At 36.2% G+C, this 26,943-nt stretch overlaps 1 protein-coding gene across 1 annotated transcript; it reads left to right on the top strand.

The window, feature by feature from the left end:
• Window positions 1-13: 13 nt before the first annotated feature.
• loxl4 (lysyl oxidase-like 4) lies at window positions 14-26,943 on the top strand. Its single transcript, XM_043254690.1, has 15 exons — window positions 14-118; window positions 1,032-1,347; window positions 2,702-3,024; window positions 3,281-3,495; window positions 10,545-10,583; window positions 10,689-10,902; window positions 11,939-12,119; window positions 16,703-16,857; window positions 17,773-17,940; window positions 18,728-18,890; window positions 18,980-19,223; window positions 21,388-21,503; window positions 21,908-22,044; window positions 23,613-23,724; window positions 23,813-26,943. Exons 2-15 carry the CDS (start codon window positions 1,053-1,055, stop codon window positions 23,881-23,883), a joined length of 2,433 nt encoding a protein of 810 aa, XP_043110625.1. The 5' UTR covers window positions 14-118; window positions 1,032-1,052; the 3' UTR covers window positions 23,884-26,943.

The following is a 26,943-nucleotide window of genomic DNA, read 5'->3' as shown; positions in this document are numbered from 1 at the left end:
AGAAGTGATGGAGGGAGAGAGAGGGAGAGGGAGGAGAGGGACAGACTGTATGTTCAGCTCTCTCCTTCATTCATTTTCCTTCAGTCCGTGACTGACGTGACTTACGTGTGGCTGCCAGGTGAGTGAAATTTGACTTTTAACTCACTGCTCTTTATCTGTTTGCATGGGTTCCTAGTGATGCTCTCAAACATGTATTCTCAGTCCCTCTCCTTCTCTTCTAGTGCATGCCTTATTATCACAATGGGCTTTATTTAATAGTTTTTGAATAAATACTAGGATGTAGTGAAATATGTTATGTATATACATTGATATGTATTTGTATTTGTATGTCTAAATATGTGTCTCCACTTAGGGACAGGAAGGGAAGTAGAAGCTAGTTATTCGTTTTTGTTGTTGGATACTTAAATGATCATGTTGCTATTTATGCACACAAACTGTAGACCCTTGTTTTTCTTAATTTTAACTTTACTGTTTAATTTTCCTGTTATCATACCTTTACGAAACCTTTCTTCCATCCCTTACATCACCTGTTAACACAGTGTCTGGGTCATAAAATTGAAACTGGAAATTATTATTATTATTATTATTTTTATTTAATTTATGTAGCTATATATGAAGAGTTTATTTGCAATAATGGATATTGGATTTTGAAAAAAAAAATATTATTGCATTATAAATATTCTAATATTTGTTATATTTTCATCTTTTCATTTTTAAGTGAAAAGTGAGACCCTGATAGACAGATAGATAAAAAAAATTCCACTTCATTTTTTTAATTGAGCTATTTAATGTTCTGCTCATTAAAAGAGTTTAAACATCTTCTTTAAAAAGTATTCTTGCTAAGTATGTCCAGATAAATAGATAAAGAGGCTGTTTTATTTCATGTAGGCTGCCATTTTGAGATCACATGACCTGCTTAATTTATCTCTGTAATGTAATTTAAAAAATACTGGTAATTTCATTTTGTAGTTGTTGTAATGATAATAACAACAATAATTAATAACAAAGACACTCTTTGATTTGTATTCCAGAAGCCTCACCTCTGTGCAATCATGATTCGGGCCATCTGTCCCATTCGTGTTCTCCTCTTTGCGCTCCTCTTCGTGTGCGCGGACGCCCGTCCCGATTCGCCAGGCCGCTTAAGGCGAGCTCCTGCTGCCAAAGTGCGACTGGCAGGTATCGGCAACAGAGAAAACGAGGGAAGAGTTGAAGTCCTGCACAACGGGACGTGGGGCACCGTGTGCGACGATGAAGTCGACATTAAACTCGCTAATGTGGTTTGCAGGGAGCTTGGCTTCCAAAGTGGCATAACATGGGCGCACAGTGCCAAGTACGGAGAGGGAGAAGGTGAGTAAATATCTGCATTAAAATACATGAACTGTGATGAATCTTTTATCACCCTCATCCGTCCTCATTTGCTTATCTTCATGTTGTTCCGAACCTCTGTGGCGTGCTTTCTTTGGGAGGCGTTTATCAGAATGTCTGTGCTGTGAAAATGAACTAAGCTCCAAGTTTTTTTTGGGTGAACTATCCCTTTAAGTGTTGCAAAGAGTTGCTAAATAGCTGAGGTTTAGGAGTTTTAATCTCTGTTATTTTCACATTTAACTGTGGATTACGTGAAAGCACAATAGTATATGCGGGCTTTGCTGTTTTAAATAGCTGTTTCTCGCTAGTGCAAGTGCACAGAGCTACTGTTCTTTACATCGCCCAAATCGCTCCCTGTAATTTCACTTTAAGGCAGCTATAAAGACAGCCACTAACCCAAAGCATGTATAACACTTAGTTGGCAAGACAACACTGTCATTAAAACTAAAACAAACCCTTCAGACAGCTTCACCAGAGCTCTTTTGTAATGCTTTTGATGGTGATGCCTCTATCCCATATTAACTGGTATTGTGAACATGAAGTCTGCAGGCTTCAGCTTTGTACATATGTACAATGTACCATTTTTAAGTGCTTTTATGACATTTATGGAGCAGTTGGTAGTGGCTTGTTCAAAATAAAAGTTCATCCGAAACCTGTCATCATATACTCATCCTCACGTTGTTATAAACCATGAAAGAAGTTTTAATGTTTAATTAAGCTTTTAATTTAGCTTTTAAACTAATATATATCTATATATATATTCATCACATATTGTATGGGTTGTCCTTTTATGTATATATTTATAATATGCGATGAACAAACCAAACTGTAAGAAGTCATTATTCATTGACAATTTCATTGAATGTTAGAGGAATAGTTCACTCTCAGGTTATCCAAGATTTTGAGAAATGTAGCATTACGTCAGTTGCTCAGCAGTGAAACGGTGTGAATGGGTGCCGTCAGAATGAGAGTCCAAACAGCTGAGAAAAACATCACAATGATTAACAAGTAATCCACTCTCATCCTGATAGCAACCATTTAGTGCAGACGATTGCGAAACAAGTGATTGTTGCAAATTCAGATGCAAATTCAATGACATCTTGGATCTTTGAAGTGTCAATACATTTTCAGCAAATTGTAATGTTGGGGTGAACAACTCCTCTAACCAACTCGAGAGCCAAATCTAGTCTGAAAAGAGTAATGGTCATTGTGGTTTGAAATTACACAGGGATGATTAGATAATTACAGATTTTTATTTTTATTTTGGTTGAACTATCATTTTAAGGTCCATAACTGATGTTTCATCGTTCCACTGCTTTTGTAATCTCTGCCACAGGCCCCATTTGGATGGATAATGTGAGGTGTGAAGGAACGGAGAAAACTCTGAAAGACTGCAAGTCGAACGGATGGGGCGTTCATGACTGCAAACACTCTGAGGATCTCGGGGTGGTCTGCAGTCCCGAGAGAAGGCTGGACCAAGTTCACCCTGGAGTCACCAGAAGAGGGCACACCATTTCCCTCAGGCCCACAGTCACCTCGAACCGTTGGCAGGACATTTACTCCAATTCAAGGACACCTGCACATCTCAGACAAGGCAACGGACATTCCCAGGATCTTACCAGATGGGATCAACCCTCCAGACAGCAGTTTCATAATCCGGTATATAGAGATTGCAGTAGATCTCAAATTATTTTAATGCATACATAAATAATTTAATCTTTAAATGTTTAACTTTAATACTTAAACATTTAAATTCATATAAAATGTATTCCTTAATATTGTGCATAAGCTGCAGTTGACCACTTTTTACGTGCTTTTATTGTACTTTTTGCCATTTTAATAACATTTACATGACATATACAAGGAGCATTTTTGGGGATATACTCATGAGAAAATGTTTTCGATCTTCCTCTAGTCTGCCAGTAGGGTGAAGATCGAGGAAGTCCGCCTCAAGCCGATCTTGATGGTTACAAAGAGGCGTGCTCTAGTTACGGAAGGTGTGGTGGAAGTAAAGCATGCTGGGAGATGGAGACAGGTGTGTGATAAAGGCTGGAGTCTGAACAGCAGCAGAGTTGTGTGTGGGATGCTTGGCTTTCCTGATGCGGAGCTGCCCAACACGAACACCTACAAGTGAGTCCTGCTCTTCTAATGAAATATACAACATGAGCACTGACGTGAGTCTCTGAGGTTTTAGAGAGAATTAGTATCGTATTAAAACCCAATATTTTGCACTAATTTGCTGTTATTGGCTGATGTTAGTTTTGTTAAATTTCATTGTGTTAGTACAGGGCCTCCCAGAGTTTTAGCTAACAGCATAATATCCAGTCCAGACGGCGGATGATTCTGGCCAAAATCTGCCCACTTGCACAGGAAATGACTGTCTGGCGGACATGTAGCAGAACTGTATCAACCAGCTACGGTTTTATTTTTACATGCTGTTTATGTCAGAGTAAATACATGTAAAACTAGGTTAAGGTGACCCTTTTATTGGTTTTGAAAGGTTCATATTTTGGTTCTGGGAGACCCAAATGACAGGTTGACATGCATGCAAGGTCAAAAAAACACAAATATCATTCTTATAAAATGCATTTACTTTAGCCTTCTTTGTTCAACGATTTGCAAACGATTTGTTCAATGATAATTTTTTCCAAATCCCTCCAGTTATGGGTTGATTTCATGTATACCAGTGTTTGTGAGCTGTTAACGCTCCAAAAGCTGCACCTAGTGGCAAAGAATGAATCTGCATTTTCATTCATACCAATACCAAAGTGTGCTGACATCAACATGACACGGCTTGGGACCATTTTTAAAAATGACTTGTTTCAATGATTCAGTCGATACTTTCTTTTGACGATAACTTTATACACATGCTTTTTTAGGTTTAAAACTTTGTTTTCATTTACTAAGAGCTGTGTTAAACACTGCATGAAAGGTAATTTTCAAGGTAATTTATGCCTTTGATGGCAAAGTAAAATTTTTAGCAGACATATACTTCATGCTTAAGTGTTACGCGATCCTTCAGAATCCTTTTTGTTTTTGTTTTGGGTTTGTTGTTTGTTGGACCACACATGGTGTAGTGATGATAATATTCTTTGTAGAAAAATTCATGTCTAAACACTGGAAGATGTTTGTCTCTGCATATAGCGGAAAGTGAAAGATTCACCACCTCTTTTGGCTGGAATTGCGCATCTGTTTTCCTTATCTTTGTTCCCCAGGCACCTTTCACAAACCTCAACACTTAACCAGTGATTAAAAGATCTTTCAAACCTACTGATGCTATCTGGATCTCAACGTTACTGAAATGAACAGTCTGCCCAGAACGAAGTGAGAAGCCTAATATCCCTGCTGATTGTTCTTGGAAAGGGACATCAGTTTTAAAGTCTTGCTGGAGAAAGAGTTTGTTTTGTTTAATGATTTTATTGACATTGCCACCCTAAACTTTGTCCTTCCTCCTTACAGAATGTTTCCCCGAACTGTGCTCCCAACTGTGTTGTACTGTTGTCTCACATGGTCAGTTCTTTTAATAATGTAAAGAGTAGTTTATTGTTGGGAGTTTCTGGACTTTGGCTGTTATCCTAAAATAGCATTTATGCAGGTTGTGTGCTGCATCGTCAGATCTTTGTGATGGGTTTATGCATATAACAGTTAGTGTGCTGTGAAGTCTACTGGAGTCTGATGCCTACAGATTCTTCTTGTAGTGTGGCTTAGACAGCATAACAGGATATGTGTATTTAGAAATCTATTCTAGAGCATAAATACAGGATCAGAGATGACAAGGTCTAGTCCTGTTCTATTTAGAAATGTTGTTTTCTTAGAGCAATTCTGTGCTGCTGTTTGTCATATTTAACTAACTATGCAAAGTATTAACCCATCTACATGTGTACCATTTCTTTTCACCCACCTATTTATTCACCTGGTCGCTGTGATTTTGCAGGGTAAGACATGATCCTGGATCGGCATTACTGTGCAAAAATATAGACCCCTACCCCTAAACCTAACCCTACCCAAAATGTATTCCTAAAATCAGTGGGAAATAATAGCCGATTAACAAGGGTGTAGAAGCACCTGACCCCGATCATAAGCCTAAAACAGATATTTCCTGAAAATTATACCTGACTGGTTGATTGGAAATGTTGTTCGAGGATCAACAAGAATGTTGATCCAGCGACATCTTGCACTTACCCATATTCAGTATCTGCCTACCACCCAATTTTCTTCCATTTCTACCCATCAACCGTTTGTTTATTTTTACTGTAATCACTTACCTACCCACAATCTCTGTTTTCTTACCCTTATTCCTGCTTATCCTTTTAGTATAATACTTATCTACCCACCAACCTACTAAGTTAACTACCTGTCTGTCTTACCTATCTACCCACCTGTGTATCATTTTAATATTAGTATTTAGCTTTACTTACCTACCAATAAAACATTTGCCTACCTAACTACTTATCTCATCATCTACCTGCTTACCTATCTACAGGATCGAAGATGTATCCTTATTTTTTTTGTTCTTGTACTAAGTACCTACTATTTACAATTCTCCTACTCCACCTACCCACGTACTTCTTTATGGATAGTTCACCAAAAATTTCAATTCTGTCATTAGTTACTCACCCTCATATCATTCCAAAGCTTTCTAATCCTGCATAGACAGCAATGCATCTGACACATTCAAGGCCCAGAAAGGTATTAAAGACATTGTTAAAATAGTGCACATGACATCAGTGGTTCATCCAAAGAAAACAAAAATAATTACATTATTCAGCAGTTTGTTCTGTTCAGTCTTCAAAGCATAACTATCAAAATGAGGTTGTGATGAGAAAGTTACATGATAAAAACAAAGCTCACCACAAGCAGCTTTTCCGTAATCTTCAAAGGCCAATAATACAGATATAGAAGGTACACAATGTCATTCAAGCAAACTATTATAGCAAAAAGTTGTCTGAAATGTATATTACAGTATTTCACCATATATATTAGGAGAACCTAACGTTTAACATTTAACAGGTTTTCACTGTAGCATTTTCAGTTTTTACCGTTAAATTCACATTTTTTACAGTGTACTTTTATTTATTTTTGCCTAACTACTTACCGAGCTGTCTACTTACCTACTTTTCATGCCTTTCTGTAACAACTTAATATTTCATGAACATGCAGAGTAGTGAAACCAAATCTAAACAGGTTTTCTTAGGTTTAGTGGTTGCCTAATGGAACAGGGGTACTATTAGCATTTCGCTTTCATTGTTATTTCCTTTTCATTGTTGCCTCATTTTTTACTTCTCTTATAGAAGGCTGCTGTGGTTCAGAGGCATTTTTTGAATAACCACACTCACAGCACAACTATTTCATTCCCATCGTCTGAATGCTCTTTGGCTGTGCTGGCGTGTTGACCCATGTGCTCGTTATAAAAAGCACCACCTTAATCTTATGGGTCTGCGGTCCCTACGCTTTTTCAGTCGAGGGTTTGTGCCGGGGCGTTGTAAGTGTTGTACGTGCTCTCTGCCAAAGATTCCTCTATGATTTGTGTCTGCTGTAGAACAATATGTCCTGATAAATGTGCTTGAGGGTTGAGCAATTTTTTTTTTGTGCTCTTAAAAAGATTCTTGCCTAGCAGATAAGACCGTTGACAGGTTAATGTTATCTCTTTTTAGGTTTAAATGCCCTTTTCCTTGAGAATCCTAATCTTGAGGTCACAGGAACACCTAAGCGAGCTTTTGTTTATGCATGACTCAAAGACATGCCGCAAACAGCGACCCAAAGATGCTGTTTGAACTCAAATTAGAGCTTATAGAGCTAGCTGTGGCTTTCGTGGCTTACATCCTAGGGAATCTCCATTTGGCTCCTTCTCGTCTGCGAGCGTGCCCAGCACCTGACCTCACCATGTTGTACGTGCATTTTCTTAAGTCTCCACAGAGCAGCAGACTTGGCAGTAGCGATCCCTCATGCGTCTCAGGGATTGCGAGCCGGCCCGCCCTGACACTGCCTCTTCTGGATCCTCCGCTGAAGATGCTGTAATTAACTGTTGGGCCACTCAGAAGATTTCCACGTTTCTGGCGAGTAAGGGAAAGGCAGATTACAATTATAGCTGCGCCCTTTGGCTGCTGTGTCAGCAGGACACACTCTGTCTGTGTCACTGAGGAAATTGAAAGACTTAAGCCACAATTTAGGCTCGGATATCCTTAGATGAACATCTAAAGAAATGAAATACAATATTTGAACGAGACTGTCCTTTCGATCAAAAGCAGTGCCTCAGTCAGACTGTGTGCAGAAAGAAAATCCCTTCTGCGTTTATGGAGTTTCTTTGGTGATAATTGCCTCAATGTCGTTTAATGGCAGTTTATATTTTCAGTCCATTGGTTTTCACCTTTGGGGGTCAAACGCAATATTAGCAAAATGTGATCAAGTTAAGGATGTTGGCATTCAGTGGTGGGGTGTGAGAGATTTGACATTCATTTTATGGTTTTATCTTATACAAGATAAGACATACATTTTTTTTCTTAATCAAAGGCAAGGGCTAAATATGTGGCCAGCACCAAACTATGGCTATGCACGTAAAAAAAGTATGTCTGCGTTTTTCTTTAAAAAATAGCATTTTTTTCTAGCTACTATGTAAAGGTTTATATGTAAGTACTGGTACTTCTGAATGGGTTGAGGCTAGGATTTAGCGCCAATGAAGTGAAAGTACTTGACATATACAATGTGTGAAGAAGAGCATTTACTCAGTATCTTTATCTCATTTTTGAAAACTGAACTTTTCCAAAAACATTTTTCGTAAGATGTCACAAAAACGCCTTCCATGCTAACACTGTCATCTCAAGTCCACCGGCTTTTGATAAAATGTGCATGTTTAAAATATATAATATATAATTATTATTAAAGCAACCCTGGAGACATGAGAAGTACCTGAAATGCTCCATTGTGTAAAGACTAGGCTATAGACATTGGTCAGAAATGTATTTAGTAGGGATGCACCAAAATATATTGGCCGAAATAGGTTTTTGGCCAAAAGAGAAAAATGGCTGAAAATATGAGCTGAAAATAGGCTATATAATATAGTATTTATGGCGTGCCCTGCCCTTGTCATTGCACGGTTTGACGCTCCACTCAGTAGTTGGCTCAATGAATGTGCTTATGCCCGTATAGTAGCCTACTGCTCATGCTCAAAGTCTGCTGAAATAACAAAGTTCAAAAAGCAGAGTCCACTCATATAACGCACCGACAGGAAATTTCTATGTAGCATACTTGTTTCTGTTTGCAATAGCGCTACTGTGCTGTAGTACAGCTAACGCTACTCTCTCGTGACGCCATCCCTGCTCACGTGCTCTGCTAATAATAGCTTTGTGGGATTTTACTTGACATTACTTGAACAATTAGTTTTAAAAAGTTAGTTAATGATAATACAGCTGTTCACTGTTAGTTCATTTTCATTCAGAGTGCATTAAAGCACAACTGTTGATTTTAATAATGCATTAGTAAATTTATTTAGTAAAAGATTAACAAAAGAATGAATAAACTATTGTTCATTCTTAGTTCATGTTAACTATAGCAGTTAACTAATGTAAACTAATGAACATATTGTGCTACCATTATTAATATAAACTGTGTCCGGTTTTGTTACTTTCAGTAAATGTGTGGTTACTTTATAGCTTGTATGTTTTTTTTTGTGTGAATTATTCAGTATCATTAAAATTGTGTTAAATTAAAAAAGTCTTACAAAATTATTTAATTTTACTTAAATAATAAAGAATCATTACAGAGCATTTTCAGTTTCGGTTTGGGCCCTGATTTTTCATTTGGTTTCGGTGCATCCCTAGTATTTAGAATATATATTCACACTGTATCACATATTAGTTGCTTAATAAATGCTTAAACAGCATGTTTTTGGAAGACGTAGTGAGAGAGAAAGATTTGTGTGTGTAAAGACTAATGCTTAAAACAGTGGCATGATTGTTGTCTCCAAACAGACCAGCCTTCTCTATCATTAAGTTTTCTTGGTTCAGCAGTAAACCAAGGGTGGAACTCTTTGACTAATTACATGAGCAGGTGGGTATTTCAGTGCCAGAAACAAATGAAAGAACAGGCTGGTATTGTCTGAAGTATCTCTTCAAGTTCATAGCGGCACATTTGATATGTAAAAGAGCAACTCGGTATATAAAATAAGAATAAAAATACATACGCTTAAATTATATATGAGTCAAATATCAAGTTTCAAGTCAAGTTTATTTATTTATTGGGATGAAAGGCGTAAAGGATATTTTTTAGGCTGCAATTCAGCTTTAGACTTATGATGTTACTGTGCTGCAGAGTGTCATATGGTAGAAACATCCAGAATATTTTATGAGGTCGTTAAACGGGAGATTCCACACAGCATTCAAATTTGGTTTCTTTGCTGCTGACTGATGTTCTCGTTTGAAATTCACTCGTTGAGACAGCTACCTCACAAGAATGATTGTATTCAGTTTTTCTTTTATTTTCTTACTTTAAAGTCCGTTTGATAGACTATTTTGAGAGTGCAATCAGAAAAACAGATTCAGCAAAATAAGAGCAGTGTGTTACACATATACCATTGGTTACCAGGCTAAATCCTCCATAACTACCACATTTGGCTGGATAGACGGTGATGATGACAGTGATGACAGGTGTGTTATAGAGGGCAGGTGTTCTTGGGTGGATCTCTCTTTCTCTCTCTCTTTCTCTGTCTCTCTGTCATTCTGAGTATAAGCTTGTCTCAGTTTGTTTTATGGGAAGTCTTGCTGTGCCCATTCCGGGATACCAACATGCCAGTGGAAATATCCGTTTATAGAATGTACATATTTGAAAGCCAGTTCAGTGGTAGATTAAGTTAAAACATATGTCTGTGTTCTTTGATGTGTTAGTCTGCGGGCCATACATTTTTATTATTATAAAACAGCAATGTAAATGGATGAAACTTTAGTTTGGAGTGCTGACTGCTGCATTATCGTGAATAAAGACACAAATGGGTAATGAAGATCTGGAACAGTGAGTTTTAACTGCCTGCTAATGATAAAACCTCATGTGGCCTATGGCTCTCTGTACATTTATATTGTTTTATTGCCGGTGCAATGTTGTTATTTTTGCTGGTCAGTCTGGAGGAACAGCACCATACTTTTTTTTTTCAACTTTTACAGTTTTCTCTTTCTTTTTTTGACTTACAGAAAAATATGGGATAAAAAAGTCAAGGATTCCACAACCAGGTGAATTCAGTTGGCTCTTCTTTGCCACTTATATTTCTTTACGACACATCTTAATTCAACTTGTAATGTGCTACTTGCTCTTGTGACGTATATAATGCCTCCTAGATTGAGTCAGATGACCAAGAAGAAGGGATTCTGGGTTGAGAAAGTACATTGTCTGGGCACAGAGCCCAGTCTGGCGGAGTGTCATGCCCAGCTGTCAATCCCTCGAAGCCCTGGCCCCTGTAAGAACGGTCGCTATGCTGTGGCCCGCTGTGTCCCAGGACCTCAGTTTGCCCGTATGTCCTCTGGCAGACCCCAGGCACCTCACCCCGCAGAGGTAATGATACAAACAGTTTTGTTCTTCAGTTAATGACTGGCAAAATAATTCATGTTTATATTTTTTTAATGAAATAATAATTACATTTTAATGGGTTATACCAAACAAAAAGCTCAATAAATGACTAAATCAATCAATAAATCAATCACTAAAAGCCCAATATAAGTACTAGATTCAAATTCGATCCTCATTAATGCTGTTATTGAAGGAATGTAAATAATATGGTGAGGTGTTATGATTTTTTTCCTTGATCTTCAACCCTGATGTCTTGAATAATAGATTTTCAACCCTGTTAAACCCTGATGTCTTGAATATAATAGAATTAGAAATAGAATATGCATGTACGTCATTGTTCAAAGGTTTGGAGTAATTTTTTTTTCTAAGTAAATTATTACTATTATTCAGCAGGATTGCATTAATTTGTTCAAAAGTGGCAGTAACGACTGTTCACAGATTGTCACAAAAGATTTCGATTTTGAATAAGCGCTTTTTAACTTTCTATTCATCAGATAATACTGAAAAAATGTATTATTGTTCCCACAAAGTTCAGCATTCATAATAACTGGAAATGTTTAAGCCAGTATATTACAATTATATCTGTTATAAAAGTTATTATAATATGTAATATTTCACAATATTTACTGTTTTGAACACGTTTGTACTGCAGATGTCATAGATTACATTTCATTTCAGCTACATTTAGTAATTTTTTACTTTACTTAATTACTTCATTAGACACTAAAACTGAGCGATGTTACGGAAAGTATTTAATTTGATGGATAGGAAACTTAATGTTAGGATGTTTATATAATGTAGTGCTTCATAGCTAGGCTTAGTAGTTTGCAAAACTGTAACCACATATTTAGGTTGAGGCTAATATCATGTCAGAATCAGTCTGTAAAAAAAAAACAAATCTGTTGACCGCTAATCTGCAGATTGGGGAAGGCATGTACCCCACTGGTTCTCCCCAAATGTCTGTTGTGGTTTGAACCCTAGTACTTAAAATGTAACATTGTCAATCTTTCCCTTCTCATAGCTGTCAGTGCGTCTGAAGGCAGGACCGCGTCTGGGAGAAGGAAGAGTCGAGGTTCTCCGTGAGGGAAAGTGGGGAACCGTGGTTGACCACCGGTGGGACCGGATGTCAGCCAGTGTGGTGTGCAGAGAGCTGGGCTTCGGCACTGCCAAAGAAGCTCTTACTGGGGCGTACATGGGTCAAGGTGAGAGTTAGTTTAAGCCCGAATGATCCCAGTTGGATCATCTTGAGGCCGAGTATAAAATCGAATTTTCATTTTTTGATGACCTGTTGCTTAATCCGCAATATGGTGTTTATAGGTAATTCATAACTACGAACGCGATTATGATTATACCACATGATTCCAAAGGAGTTTGAACTTAATTTCTAGGCACTGCTTATCTATGGGATACGCCTGTCTACATCGGAACATAAAATCAGTTAGAGATGATGTTGAACATTATGCGATACCAAACTGCAAAACGTGAATTTAGTGATAATGCTTTAAAGCCAGGATCTTTCCCTGAACTTCCTGTGGCTCAGATCAACTCTGAGTGTGTGAGTTGGCCGAGTGAGACAAAGCTCACCGCTGATATGTTTTTTTTCCGAGGGGAATCGGTCTAATCTGACAAGATTGGATCATTTCTCTGCCGAAGAGAAGCGATGACAGCATCTACTTATTGAAGACTTCCCAATATCGCTTTAAAGACAAACACAGCTGCGACGTTTCACAGTTTCTATTTAAAGAAAGGAAGTGAAAAGGGTTTTGACTCGCACATGATGTTTTATCAGCTGCCAAGCATTCAAAGAAGTGAGAGAATGAAATGTTGATTTATGGATAATGATGATTTTACGGGTCTGTTATTTTAAAATATAATCTACACGGGTCTCCGTGACCCGTATGAGAGTCCAGACACTTGATATCAGTCTGTGTTAGGTTGATGCTTTTTTATGTTCTGAAAATAGCCAAAGTCTCAGTTTAACTTGCAAAGTGCAAACAGTCTTGGATGCTTTACTTGCCTGTTGACTGATCATTTTATTAGAAAAGCCACTTTTAAATTTCAGTTTAAACAACCATAGCGCCTGTTAACTTGAAAAACATTTGCTTTTATTTCTTGTACTAAACAAGCTAATATACACTACTATTCAAATGCTCAAATGATGGTGTTTTTCTTTATTATTATTTTTTTATTTATTTTTTTATTTCTATTTAATCACAGTATTTTACACCACAATATTTTATTAATCAGAGAATCTTTATTTTTCTTAATTAAGCAAATCAGAATATTAAAATCATTTCTGAAGGTTCATTGGACACTAAAGTAATGATGCTGAAAATTCAAATTTGTCGTCAACCAAATTAATTATAAATAAAAATGTATTTAAATAGAAAAATTTTAAACTGTAAAAATATTCCATAATATTAGTTTTTACTATAATTTTGGTCAAATAAACATAGTCTTGTTGAGCATAAGAGACTACTTTAAGAAACATAAAGATATATTAATTATTATAATATTATACATTTTCTAATATGTAAGAATATTGAATTGTATATCACGTCGATCATGTGAGTGCTATAACAGATGAATAACTATAATTAAGACAAAAAATAAAACAATTGAAGTGATTGAGAAATACCTTTTTGTTGGAAAAAATTCTCAATTTGTTCAACATTGGCAGGTGTGATGGAAAAATATTTTAGAAAGCGACTCTACTTGCTGATTTTTGAATTCAGCCATTTAGATGAAGCAACGGGAATAGAGATCAAAGCTTATGATTTCTGCACGCCCGTATCGTTGAGGTCTTTAGGTATATTTATTGTCGTGTATAATTTTCCTGGTGCAGCCGAGGCCACAAAAACATATAGTGAGTGAAGAGAGACATAAATTAGCTTTTCAATGACAGAACAGAGCTGGACTGTTTGGGACAGGCGGTAAAAATAGGAAATCTGTTGAGATGGGCTACACGCACCAGACTGTGGTTACCACATTTAGAAATGATCCTGAATAATGGTGTTGGTACAGTGTTCATTGCACTGCCTGATTTTTCCAGACATTTAATGTAACATAAAGAGAAAATCTATCCAAAACTGAAAAAATCTGTCACTTACTTAACCCTCATGCCCTTCCAAACCTTTCGTTCTTTCCTCTGTTGAACACGAAGAAAGATATTTTGAAGAAAGTTGGGGTCCCAATAACATGGACACCAATTGACTCGACAAATGTTTTATTTTATGTTTTAGAAAGGTACATACAGTCATTATTTACTGTTATTTTTGGGCGAACTGTCCATTTAATATGCTTGTGTTGTCATTCTTGCTGCATTACGTATTTTTCTTGTTCAAAAATGCTTTTATCGAGTCGTGGATCGTGGAGTTGGCATGAACTCTGTATGACAATGTAGATGTTTTTAAGGCCAATGAAGTGTGAAGCAACACATTCTGCTGAGATGTTCTCCGAGCCCGACCTCCCAGTAAGATGAAAGTAAACCTATCTTCCCCTGAAGTTCCTAGATGACTTCATTGCTTGAGATTTTTTTGAATGCTGTATCAGACGGTTTTACTTCACTTAGACACTATAGACAGGGGGCACATTCGCACTTTACAGGCAAAACGTATAAGCGTATAGACTTTTTAATTTTTTTTTGAGTTCTTTCCTCTGGCTTTGAACTGATGCTGACATTGCACTTGGCCGAGAGAAATATTTCTTATATGGCAATTTAATCTGCTCCTAAAATAGGGATTATAGTCATCCCATGAAAGGAAAACACCATTAATGCGGAATATATATGTTGTTTTATTTTAGGGAGAAGAAAATGTCCATTTTCCGTAAACCACACTCTAGTGAAACTGTTCAGTGCAGTTGGTCGCAGAACCACTCCCTTTCCATCAGCCTCTTCTGCACTACTTAGTCTTCGCTTTTATCTTCCTGTTATTTACTTGCATCTTTTATTTATAATGAGATCTATATTTATTAAAAAATAAAATGAGTTTAATTTCAAAAATGCATAAATGGATCAAACAAGGCAGTAACACTAAAAAAGTTGTTAAAATTTTACTCATCAAATAATCATAAAAATGTAATTTAAATATATATATTTTTTTACATTGATGATAACAAGGCAGGTTTTGACCACCAAATTAGCATATTATAATAAATTCTAATACTGAAAATGTAAATAATTACTGTTGAAAATATATATATATATATATATATATATATATATATATATATATATATATATATATATATATTATATAGGAATAAATTATATTTGAACATATAATAAAATAGATGTTTTTATATTGTAATGTTTTATTTCATTTCACCATATTTGAATAAAATAAATGTAGCCTTGGTGAATGACAGTTGATACTGATATTTCTCTTTATATTTTAAGCGATTTAAGTTAAAATCATGATGTCATCATGCTGTTAACAATAACGTCTCTTTGCATTTCTGTTTTTCTTTTTTTTTTCTTTTTTAAGTCCATCAATGGGTTTTTAGTGACTCTTAACTTTCTTGTCCGGGCCCTTCTCCCCTTAATCTTTGATTGCATCCTTGATTATATGTAATATTCTCCGTGAGGGAACATTTCCATATTAACCCTCAGGTTTTTTAGCCAGTCTCTAGCAATTTGCTTCCCAGAAGCGAGGCTGAATAGGTTGTGCTGTGTTTGCTTTTGAGCTCTATCATTTTTGTTTCAAATCTAAACAGCTGGTCGTGATTTCTTTGCTCTGGTGGAAATAGCACTTTTTGAACTTACCAGAGTGCAGGAGCACGTAACCGCTGTTTTTCCACAGCAGTTCATGCAAGCTTTCTACTTCATTTACCCTTATTTATTTCTGAGATTGGGAAAAACTATATAATTACTCTCACGCTAATGTTGCTGCGGTATATTTATGCTGCGTAGCTGATTTCACTTCCATGTGAGATTTGTATCTGAGGTTTTAGCACAAACGGGCTCCGATTTAGCGGCTACCTCGGGCTGAAACAACCAAAGATTTGATGTCACAGTAAACAAGAGGGAAATGAACTGTGGCATCTGATATGCAGTCGAGCTCTTTTATATCCATGGAGCTTCAGGAATGTGATGATAATGATTTTGACAAAATAAGCACAGAATCAGATTCATGTGTGGCCTTCTGGTGCATGACACAAGCTCAGACAAAAATACGAAAATCTAAAAGATAGGTCCTTGTACCATATTTGCTCTAAATGGGACAGTACAGTACTTTAAAAGTGCGTATTTGCAGTGCTAGTAATTTATTACATGTATTCAGATCACAAAAATGATGTACCTGTAATTAGATTATATTACATTTTTAAATGCTGTTTAATACACTTCATGATGTAGACGACAAAATTAAAGAATAAAGTCATAAATAATAAAAAAGTAGTCAGAATGCATTACTTAAGTGTAATTGTAATCCAATATGTTATGTTTCGAATTATAATTTCTGATGAATAATTTATGTAAATATTCTGCAAGCACTACATAGCAGTATGTAAAGTATACACATACCTTTTAAAAGGTACCGCCCCATGGAGTGAAAACACAGTTATCCTATAGATTTACATCTGTAAAGAACAATATTTAGTCTGTGAAAATGGCAGACGGCATTTTTAAGGCAATGTTTAGGAAAGGGTCAGTTAGAAAGTATTTAGTGTTCTCTGTGGCTGAAAGTACTCAAATAGACCGAGTGTTTGTTATTTTGTTTTATATTTGAGACTTTTAACTTGCGAAGCGTCGGTGACATTTACTGTTTGTTTGTTTGTTTTACAGGGACGGGGCCGATCCACATGAACTCAGTGCAGTGCACTGGCACAGAGCGCTCCATTTTGGATTGTTACTTCCAGGAAGTCCCTCCCTGGACATTCAAACACAGCCAGGACGCTTCTGTCAGATGTTATGTTCCTAAGACGGGTTTCGAGACCACGGTAAGCAAAATGATCACAGGTTACTCTGATATGATTGAAGCTGTGAAAAATATGCAGACTTCTGTCAGTCATGCTATCTTCAAATCCTCCATAGATTCTTCAATATTTAAGACTTTTACGTTATATAATGCATTATATTGGATTTAATAACATTCATAAAAACAGCGTTTTTTTTTTTTTTTTTTTTGCCTGTCACCCCTTTTTTTTCAATAAAAACACATTACAATAAAAAACATATTTTATTCTATCTTTGTATTCATGTTTTATCATCACTTGAATACAGATACGATTCATCAGAAACACAAGTACTTCATTTCAAAGCAAAATGCATTCAGATATATACTTTCACCTGTAAATAAATCTATGAAAAATTTCAATCGCATTCAGTAAACAGACACACACACACACACGTATATTTGTGGCATTTGTGGTTTATGAGGACTCTCCATAGCCGTAATATTTTTTATTCTGTACAGACTGTATGTCCTATCGTCCTGCACCAACTCTACGCCTAAACCTACCCCTTACAGGAAACTACAGGCATTTTTACATTTTCAAAAAAACAAAACAAACACTTAGTATGTTTTTAAGCCTTTTCAATTATGGGAACATTGACAGTGTCCTCATAAACCACCTTCAAATAATACCTCTTTCATATCCACATCATTAAACAAATTTGTGTCCCCATAAACCACGTACATAATCTACATACATGATTTATATTATGAGCTACATTGTCTCCGATCGTTCAAAAATGTCTGAAATTATTTTATTGAAATATGATAATATTTTGTGATTGCTATTTAAATCTAAAGTTAGTTCTGTAAAAATCTCTAAATGTGTCCAAGAGTGTTGAAACGCTCTTCGAAGGCACAGTATGTGTCGTTTTGATGCGTGAGTGTGTTTGTGTTTCAGGTGCGGTTGGCGGGCGGCCGAGACCCGGCTGAGGGTCGTGTGGAGGTGCTCATGGAGGTCGGCGGCAGAAAGCGCTGGGGGACGGTTTGCAGTGAGAACTGGGGAATAAACGAAGCCATGGTGGTGTGCAGGCAGCTGGGCTTTGGTTTCGCCGCACGTGCCCATCAGGTGAGACTGCTGAAGAATGTTGTTTTCCAGTAATATCACGCTGAATATGTCTCTTGTCTTGTTTGCTTTGGTTGCCTCAGTCTGTGTGCATTTGAGAGCTTCCTGCGCATGTTTAGGGGACAGGGCAGGATATTTCTGGGCAACATTAGTGTTATACAGTAGTTGTTTTGTGGAGGTGAAGAGGTGGGACAGGTTAATGGTAAACTGTGTATTTTCAGACAGAATGGCAAATACATTTGGTCCTGCGCATACTTTAACTGTTTTGAGCAATTGTTAAGAAAAGGAATCAAGACAGTTGTACTTTTTTATGTCACCTTAATATTCCCCCACTACATGTGCAGTTCACTAGCACTTATAAGAAAAATAATAATTAATACTTTTTTTTTTTTTTTACAAAAACAATTTTTCGCATCTTATTTTAATGAAATTTTTTACAAATCAGACTTAACGTGGACAACAATTGTGATTGTGATAAATTGATATACAATTTCTGTTCAAAATTCAGTATTATTTATAATGTATAGAACTAGAGGGCAAGTAAACGTCCCAGAAGTATTTAATATCATATAGCCCATTCATACCATATTTATAAAATCTTAACATCTTGGCATAGCATTTTTTTAATATATAATAGAATACAGTAAAATAAGCATAACTAAATGAATCCATAACAGTTGAGCATTTTAGCTTGATCCCGATTGTATAAATGTATATATATAAATGTATATAAATGTATATATTACTACTTCATATGCAGTCGAATAAAATGTGGCCTTCCTGTGTTTAGGACACATATTATTGGCAAGGGGACCCTTCAGCAGAAGAAGTGCTGTTGAGTGGGACTCACTGTGTGGGAACAGAAATGTCCGTCCAGCAGTGCCGTCGTAACAATTATGTCCACTGCCCTCGAGGAGGCGGAGCTAAAGCAGCAGGTGTCACCTGTTCTGAAAGTAAGTCATTGTAATGACAAAATATGATGCGCTTGACATTTTCACCTGCACTGAGCGATCGAAATGAATCAATCAACATCCCATTTTAGCGGCGCCGGACCTGGTTTTGGATTCGCAGCTCGTGCAGGAGAGCGCTTACCTGGAAGACAGGCCTCTGCACCTGCTCACCTGTGCACATGAGGAGAACTGTCTCTCTTCCTCTGCCAGCCGTATGCAGTGGCCGTACGGGCACCGCCGCCTTCTGCGTTTCTCGTCCCGTATCATGAACTTGGGCAGAGCCGACTTCCGTCCGAGAGCCTCAAGAGAGTCCTGGACCTGGCACCAGTGCCACAGGTGAGGGTTTTTCACTTCCTTCTGTTTTATGGTTAAACAGAATAAAACAGAAGCCTGAGTCATCTTATTTGATTAAAGGATTCCCTTGTGGACTGCAATGTTTGCATAAAGGAACCTGTTAAATAGAAAACTAGTCATTCCACAATGATTTCATGATGTTCTGGTGGAAAACCTGCATCTTATTTAGTTGCTACCGCTGGCTACCTGAAATCTAGTTTAACCAGGTGCTCAGTGAAGTCAGATAGTGATAGCGATGTGCATTGATTACTTAAGTTATTGTTAAAATTTTTAAATTATTCAATTGAATAAAGTAAAATAATTTTATGTTTTTAATTATTTTTGTGTATCTCCAGACATTGGGTGTAGCTTTCAGCATTTTAAACTAACAGTTATTATTATTATTATTGATGTTGTTTTTTATTATTTTATAATATTATAATTTCTTTTTTGTTTTTCTATTTATTCATTTTTATCACTTTTCTTTTTCGTGAATATTTGTGTATTGTGTATGAATATACAACGTGTTTTAGTAAAGTTACACATTCATTAAATGATGCAATTCAGTATATTATTATCTTATATTGTTTTTAATATTTTAATAATAATAATAATTTCATATTTATTTTTACATTCAAAAGAAATATTGCATTTATTTTTGATTGTCATTTTCATATATATATATGCAGACAAGCGCACATTTGGTACACCAGAACATAACAGTCTGCTGCATCCTCCATAAATGTAACTCTCAGGATCATCTTATTTTTTTAACAAATAGGGTACTTAATGAATTATCTAAATAACTGAAGAGTAACCCTGATGTATGACACTCTGTTTTCTAGAAGAGTTTGCTTTCAGTTTAGGATGCACACTTCTTTCTAAAACAGGCCATGGATGTTCAGCAAGCCTGCCGTCATCTTTAGATTAATTAGCTGCGTTGAGCACCTCCATTCCCCTTACATGTGTTTTGAAAATAATTGCAAGCCCATTCTGTGGGAACAAGGCACTCTGTTGTGGAGGAGTTGTGGGCTTCGCGTGTTCGCAGGCCAAACCTGTTTTATTAATCTTTTAAAACAACACCAGTGAAGTTGGCATTTGAAAGCCATCTATTCAGACGAGCTGAATAAACAGCCCCGTCAGCATAACAACAACTTCCTGTAAAGGGTGTTGCCATAGCGGCCAACACCTTCATGTAGGAGCAGTGAGGTCATTAGGCAGTGGTCCATAGTGAACCTTTGTTCTTCTCATGTTCACTAGCCAGCATGAAATGCAAGAATTTTACACACAAAAAAATCAAAAACTGCTGCCATGACTCTAGGGTGTTGTGTGTGGTTTCCAGCAGTGCTTGGGAGATTAATTATTATGTAACATGTTACATGATGAGAATTGTAGTCTGTAATGTAATCTAGATTACTCAATTTAGGTCAATTATTCTGACTTCTTCTTTTGGATTACTTTTAGATTGCTTTTGACTAGGGGTGCACAATATTATCGGAAGGTTATCGGCATCGGCCGATAAATGGCTTTGATAAAAATTATGCCAATATGGCTTGCTTATAAGACAGATAGCTCATATATATGGTCCGTTTGTGATAGTGATACGATCACATCAACAGTGTGTTCATTCTTGAAGCCAACTTTTGCCTGAAAGATTAACTTGTAGTAAAATTAATCAAAAATACACAAATATCATTGAGATACTTGTATTTCTGAATAAATAAAGCAGTGTCTATGTTATTAAATTGCAAATCTGTTTTGATTTACCTATAGTTTACATGAACAAAAAACTTAAACACTTGTAAATGAAGTAATTTAATGTATTCAATAAATGGATTATGAAAATGTATATACAATGTACTCTCATTTAAAAAAAAAAAAAACTTTAATGATGTTTATTAGCTCTAACAGTTGGTTTTTTTGTAAAACAGCAACAAATAACCATAATGAAAAACTATTGGTTTAAACTTTCTGCACAGGAGAGACTTGGCGTTATTTCATTGGCAGCAATGATTTGATATTGATTATATCGACATATTGGATATCAGCAAAAATCTAATATTATGCATTTCTGCTCAGCTCTTACTTGGTTATAGTTTTAAATAGGATTATTGTTGTAAAAAAAAATAAAAAAAAACATTGACTGATATGAATATGTTTGATTCAGGCATTATCACAGCATCGAAGTGTTCACGCATTATGACCTCCTCACACTCAACGGAAGCCGAGTGGCCGAAGGACATAAAGCCAGTTTCTGTCTGGAAGACACCTACTGCCCTGAAGGTAAAACACTAGTAATCTTACATGGTTTATACAGAAGCCTGTTTCTGTCACCTAATACAAATGGTAACTGTGAATTTTTATTTTACAGCTTTGTCTTTTTTTTTTTTTGAAATTGCAAGGTTATATCTCACAGTTTTGATTTTGTTCTCGTTTTCTTTTGCTTGTGTCAGAATTGCAGGAAAAAGCCAGAATTGTTAGTTTATATCTGACTTTATTTCTCAGTACTCGGTAATTTGCAACTTGTTTTTTTTTTTTCACCATTCAAAATTGCGAGATATAAAATCGCGACTGCGATTAAAAAAAAAAAATCTAAATTGTCGGTTTGTATCATTCTTCAGTGGTGGAAACAAGCTTCCATAGCTTTACCAGTGCAACTACACTTAACAGTTTTTTTCCTTTTTCAGGACTTCACAAGCGCTTTTCGTGTTACAATTACGGAGACCAAGGCATTTCGGTGGGTTGTTGGGACACTTACCGCCACGATATCGACTGCCAGTGGATAGACATCACTGATGTCAGACCTGGAGACTATATCATGCAGGTGAAATGATTCAAACCATCTGAACTGTAGTAGACGGCAGTCACAGCACAACCCTTTTTTTTTTACACAGTAGATTCTCTTTTCAGAAGGCAGTTTAGCCGCTTTTTCTCTGTCATTAACTTTGGAACGTGTTAATCATCCAAATCACTGTGGGCACTGCGAGCACTTCCGCAGCTCGGCTTCACATACAGAACCAGCCAATCAAAGAGCCGCTTTTAGGGGCCAATCAAGAGGTCTTTTATGCATCCCAGTCATAAAATATAGGTTGATGCGAAGCTTTGTTTTAATTACAGTGTACCTTTGTGCCTTGACCGATTTCAAGATTTATTCGCTCGAAACGTCGCCATGACAGATTTGCATGTATTTTAAGTACGTATGGCAGATGCTAATTACAAACCGGCATCGGGCTGCAGCTATGAATGGCACAGAAGCGAGCCGTGGTGATACTCAAAGGTCAGAGCGCCCATCTCATGCAGACTGTCTCATGCCAGCCCGAATGAAAAAGCAGCTGCGCGAATGAAGCTTCTATACCTGACGATCCAAGCAAACCTGTTGCTATTTTTTTGCTTTTTTTTTTTGAGTCGCTTGTCTTTAATTCTACACCCAAAATAACCCAATGCTAAGCATTCCCTGCTGGAGGAGCAAGGCGTGCTATATTCCCGTCTATTAGACATGGTCAATTAGGTTCAGAGGAATTTACGCCCGGCTGTTTTACAGGCACTTTCTCGCTCAAACATATGGTCAGACAGACCCAGAGCTCCACAGTCCAGAATTAAAGTTGCACACTGTCATTAAAAGCGCGAAGAAAAAAGATAAGCGAGACTGCTCGCAAAATAATTACCTTCGGCAAGAAAAATATTTCCAGCATAAAATAAGAGAACTGTTGTTTCAGCATTTAAAAAAGTTCTTAAGCCCAGAAGGCATAATCGCATTAAATTTCCATAGAATGATGTAGCTAAGAGTTGCTCATTTGACCCCATACCCTGCTTAAACGGCATGTTTTCATGCTAATAAATTATTATATTGTGACTATATAACTATTTTGGGAGCCTGATTTGGTGGAACCAATTTGTAATGTAGTTTGATGAGCAATCTGACTTTTCTTAAAAGCTCCAAGTCCTTGTTGGTTGTGCATGTCTGCAACTGTGAAACTTTTACAGTGCCACGATTAAATGACATCAAATGACTAAATATTATTTCAGGCAGACATAATAAAACTACTTGTATTTAATCATGCAATATTGTATATATAATTGTGCATATATATATATATATATATATATATATATATATATATATATATAATAATATTTTATATTATTATTATATTAAAACATTTCATTTAGATTGTTCTAAACCTATATAAAACTATTTTATGTATTAAGTCATTTTAAAATTCACGTTTGATATAATTGTGTTTGTTCTCTGGTATACAAAAAGTTAAAGTCTCTTAGTAATGTTAACCAGACCTTTTTTTTTTCACTGAGTGATTCCTGACAATTTTCCCTACAAATTGACCTCAGTACTGAACAGCTTTATTCATTCTGTGTGTGCGTGTGTTTTGTCAGGTTGAAGTAAATCCATCGCTGGACATGGCTGAATCAGACTTTATGAACAACGTCATGCGTTGTCGATGTAAATATGATGGACACCGAGTGTTTATGTATGGCTGTCACGCAGGTATTATCCCTGTAACTATGAATGAACCACGACCTATGCATGTATACTCTAGCGTGTATCTAAATTCTGATGCACTCTTGTTTCACAGGTGATGCCTACAGTGCAGAAACTGAGGATTTATTCGAACATCAGCGTCAGATCAGCAACAACTTCGTTTGAGCCCGGTAAAGAGAGGTGAGAGGAGAGGGTGTTCATTAATGGCTCCCGGAAATACGGCTAATTGGGCGATAAACTGGGTGAAAGATGAGATCTCAGTTGTCTACCAATAGCACTAATGAGTGGATGTTACATCGCTAAACGATTTTCTCTGTGGAACTGAATTAACCCTTCCAGATGATCAAGGAAAGACTTAGTTCACCCAAAATTAGATTCTGTCATGATTTGTCTTTGTATTTTGTATTTGACTTTTGTTAGTAAGTACAGTAACATACTGGTTTTCCTTTTGCAATGAATACAGATTGGAGCTTATTTTTAGGAACTATATTTAAGACGGTGTCTGTGTTTCTCTCTTGAGATCTACTACGGATGCCAAATTTTTTTGTAGATAACTTAAAGTGCCTTTACTATGGGTTATGAAAGGTTGATATTTTGGTTTTGGGATTCCCCATTAACAAACTGACGTGCATGCAAGGTCAAAAAAAAAACACTTTCATTTTCTTATAATATGCATTTAATTTTAACTTATTTGTTCAACGACTCTCAACCGATTCGATCGAAACTATTATTTTTAGCTTTTAACGCTCCAAAAGCACACCTAATGACAAAGAATGAATTTGCATTTTCATTCAGACCAACGCAAAAAATCAAGCGGGCGGTCAATATGCTTATGTTTCATTTTGACGTCAACGTGAAACGGCTTAGGACTTTTTTTAACTTGTTTTGACTTTGTACATGGTGCGCTTTCAGATTTAAAACAGGATGTTTTGTTACACACTGCATGAAAGGTCATTTTCAGTGAGTCTGCATGGCACGCATGGTTTTGTATCAGAAGATTGGGTATTGATAGTTCCAGTCCTTTTACTATCATTTTATTGAATAGAGTGGATTATATCATATTCTGTCGTATGAGTCATATGAATCATACGAGTGTCTTCTAAGGCCAATTCACACTGTACTGACAGATTGCGACCAATGGCAACAGATTTGCTGGTCTGGTTTTGTCTGATCAGTGTGCCATCGTCTGCTGGCATTGGTGAGCACTTGTTTTTGCCAATTGAATCGACATTTTTCGGCTCTGTGAATATCTGAGAAGTGACTGGTCAGCTGTCGGCGCTGGTCTGTGTCTGACGGTGTGCTGTGAATTGGCTTTTAGTGGTCACTGTTTTCACAGTAGACTCTCTTATCGGACTAATACCCAGAGCTTTGGAATGAGTTGCGTGTTTAGAAATCCTTTGCTTTCCTTTTTAAACTTTTACTGGCTCGGTTAGTTTGACATCCAGTGAAACCCTGTGCAGCAGAGGCCCTTTTCCCGAGCCACAGGAGTTGGTAAATAAAGCCAGAATCTGTATTTTTTTTAGGTGTTAACTGTTTCTTTAGGATTCCATAAATTATTGTCCTTTGAATGATTAGGACATTGTTTTCTAAGACTAGTTAGCTCCAGTTGTTGTTGATCATCTGGATAAAAATAAAACATCATGTAAAATCTGTCGTTTTTGGGACCATGAGACTAGCGTTAGAAAATAATGAATTTTTTATTGTTTTCACGTACCCATATATTTATTTCTTGAAGTTATAGATTAATTATAGAATAATTGTGTAATTATAAGATAAATATATTTGTACAATGTTTAATATTTTAATTTTAACTACATTTTACCAAAAAAAAGAGTCCTTTTCTGATCTACTTTTCCTGACATCAAAATGCAGTTTGTTCACTTCTTCTGTTCATTTATGAGTTTTATATCTTATTTTAATTCTTCTGTTTGAGCTATGCACTTTATAAATGGATGTCAGTATTCTGGAAGAAACAGGCCCTTCACTTCCATCTTTCAACACACACTTCTGTTTGTTTGCTTATTAACATGTCGAAGTATTTATGCCTTCTTTCCATTTTTTTTTATAATATTCTTTTTTTAAATAATTCTCCGGCGACTTAATCCTAAAGGGTAACAATGGCTGTTGTATATGCTGAAGATTAATTTATTTAATTACATTGTTAAGCAAAATTTCCAGATGAAAGTTTTATTCGTTTATAAACGCTTGCTAAATGTCTGACTGCTTTAATGTAGCCGATTTAACATGTTCGAGGTTTGGAATTTGTTAAATATGTACTTGACGCTTTTTTTTAACATCCATGAGTATAAAGAGTACGTTGTTACGGTGTTGCAAGCAGTCCTGAAAAGCATTCACAGTGATGCTGGGAACGAACATTTATGGCCCAGAGCTTTAAATGTATTTTTAAAGTAGTGAAACCTTTGTGTACAAATGGTAAAAGCAACAACACTTTTTTGAGCTGTACTGTATCAGTTTTTACTTTTGTAATTTTTGCACAGTACAAGACATTGTATAACAACAGTTATTGTGCATGTGATGAACTGATGAACTGACTTTATTTTTACTGTGTATCTTAAATCCTTGTGTTATTTATCCTAAGGACATCAACTTATGTAATTTCCATTTTTATAATGTAGTGTTTTTTTAAACATTTGTAAAATCATAAATATGACTGATTTTATTCTGTCCCTGTATTTTGTACTTTACTTTCACCATGTTACTCTTGATTTATTTCACCTATGCTTTTATTTATAATTCACATGTTACTGTGTGCTCCTAGTTCTTAGCTCTTAGTGGTGCATTAATTGATTTCAGTCCATTATTATCATATACATATATGTGTGTGTGTTTGTGTGTGTGTCTGTGTGTGTGTGTGGATAAAATCAGGTGCTAATTGTTCGCTTTTCTGTGAGTTTAGAGGTTAAGCTTTTAATGCAATTAGCAGTACTTTCAGGGATGAAACGTGTGTCTTTTCCAGTTTGTCCAGAATCATTTCAGCCAGGATAGATATAAATTATTTCGAACAATATTCCAGAAACTGCAACGTGACGTAAACTCTTCTTACTGTTTTGTGATTAATGTTACAGTAGTAAGACTATGCAAACAACTGATCTCAAATGTGAATAAATATCGCTCATCAGGTCTCATTTAGCTGCCCGTACTCTGTTTTTATGCTCATTGTATACCATAACCCACTGCAAGGGGACTCCATTAACAATAAATGTG

Source organism: Puntigrus tetrazona, chromosome 13 (genome assembly GCF_018831695.1).
Source record: "Puntigrus tetrazona isolate hp1 chromosome 13, ASM1883169v1, whole genome shotgun sequence".
In the NCBI taxonomy this organism is placed as follows: Eukaryota; Metazoa; Chordata; class Actinopteri; order Cypriniformes; family Cyprinidae; genus Puntigrus; species Puntigrus tetrazona.
This window is presented reverse-complemented; position numbering and strand designations above follow the sequence as displayed.

Bases quoted from the DNA above. Each gene is read 5' to 3' on its own strand.
- loxl4 (XM_043254690.1), top strand. From the start codon at position 1,053: ATGATTCGGGCCATCTGTCCCATTCGTGTTCTCCTCTTTGCGCTCCTC. The intron at 10,903-11,938 runs GTAATGATACAA...CCCTTCTCATAG, and splicing joins AGGCACCTCACCCCGCAGAG to CTGTCAGTGCGTCTGAAGGC. The intron at 12,120-16,702 runs GTGAGAGTTAGT...TTTGTTTTACAG, and splicing joins TGGGGCGTACATGGGTCAAG to GGACGGGGCCGATCCACATG.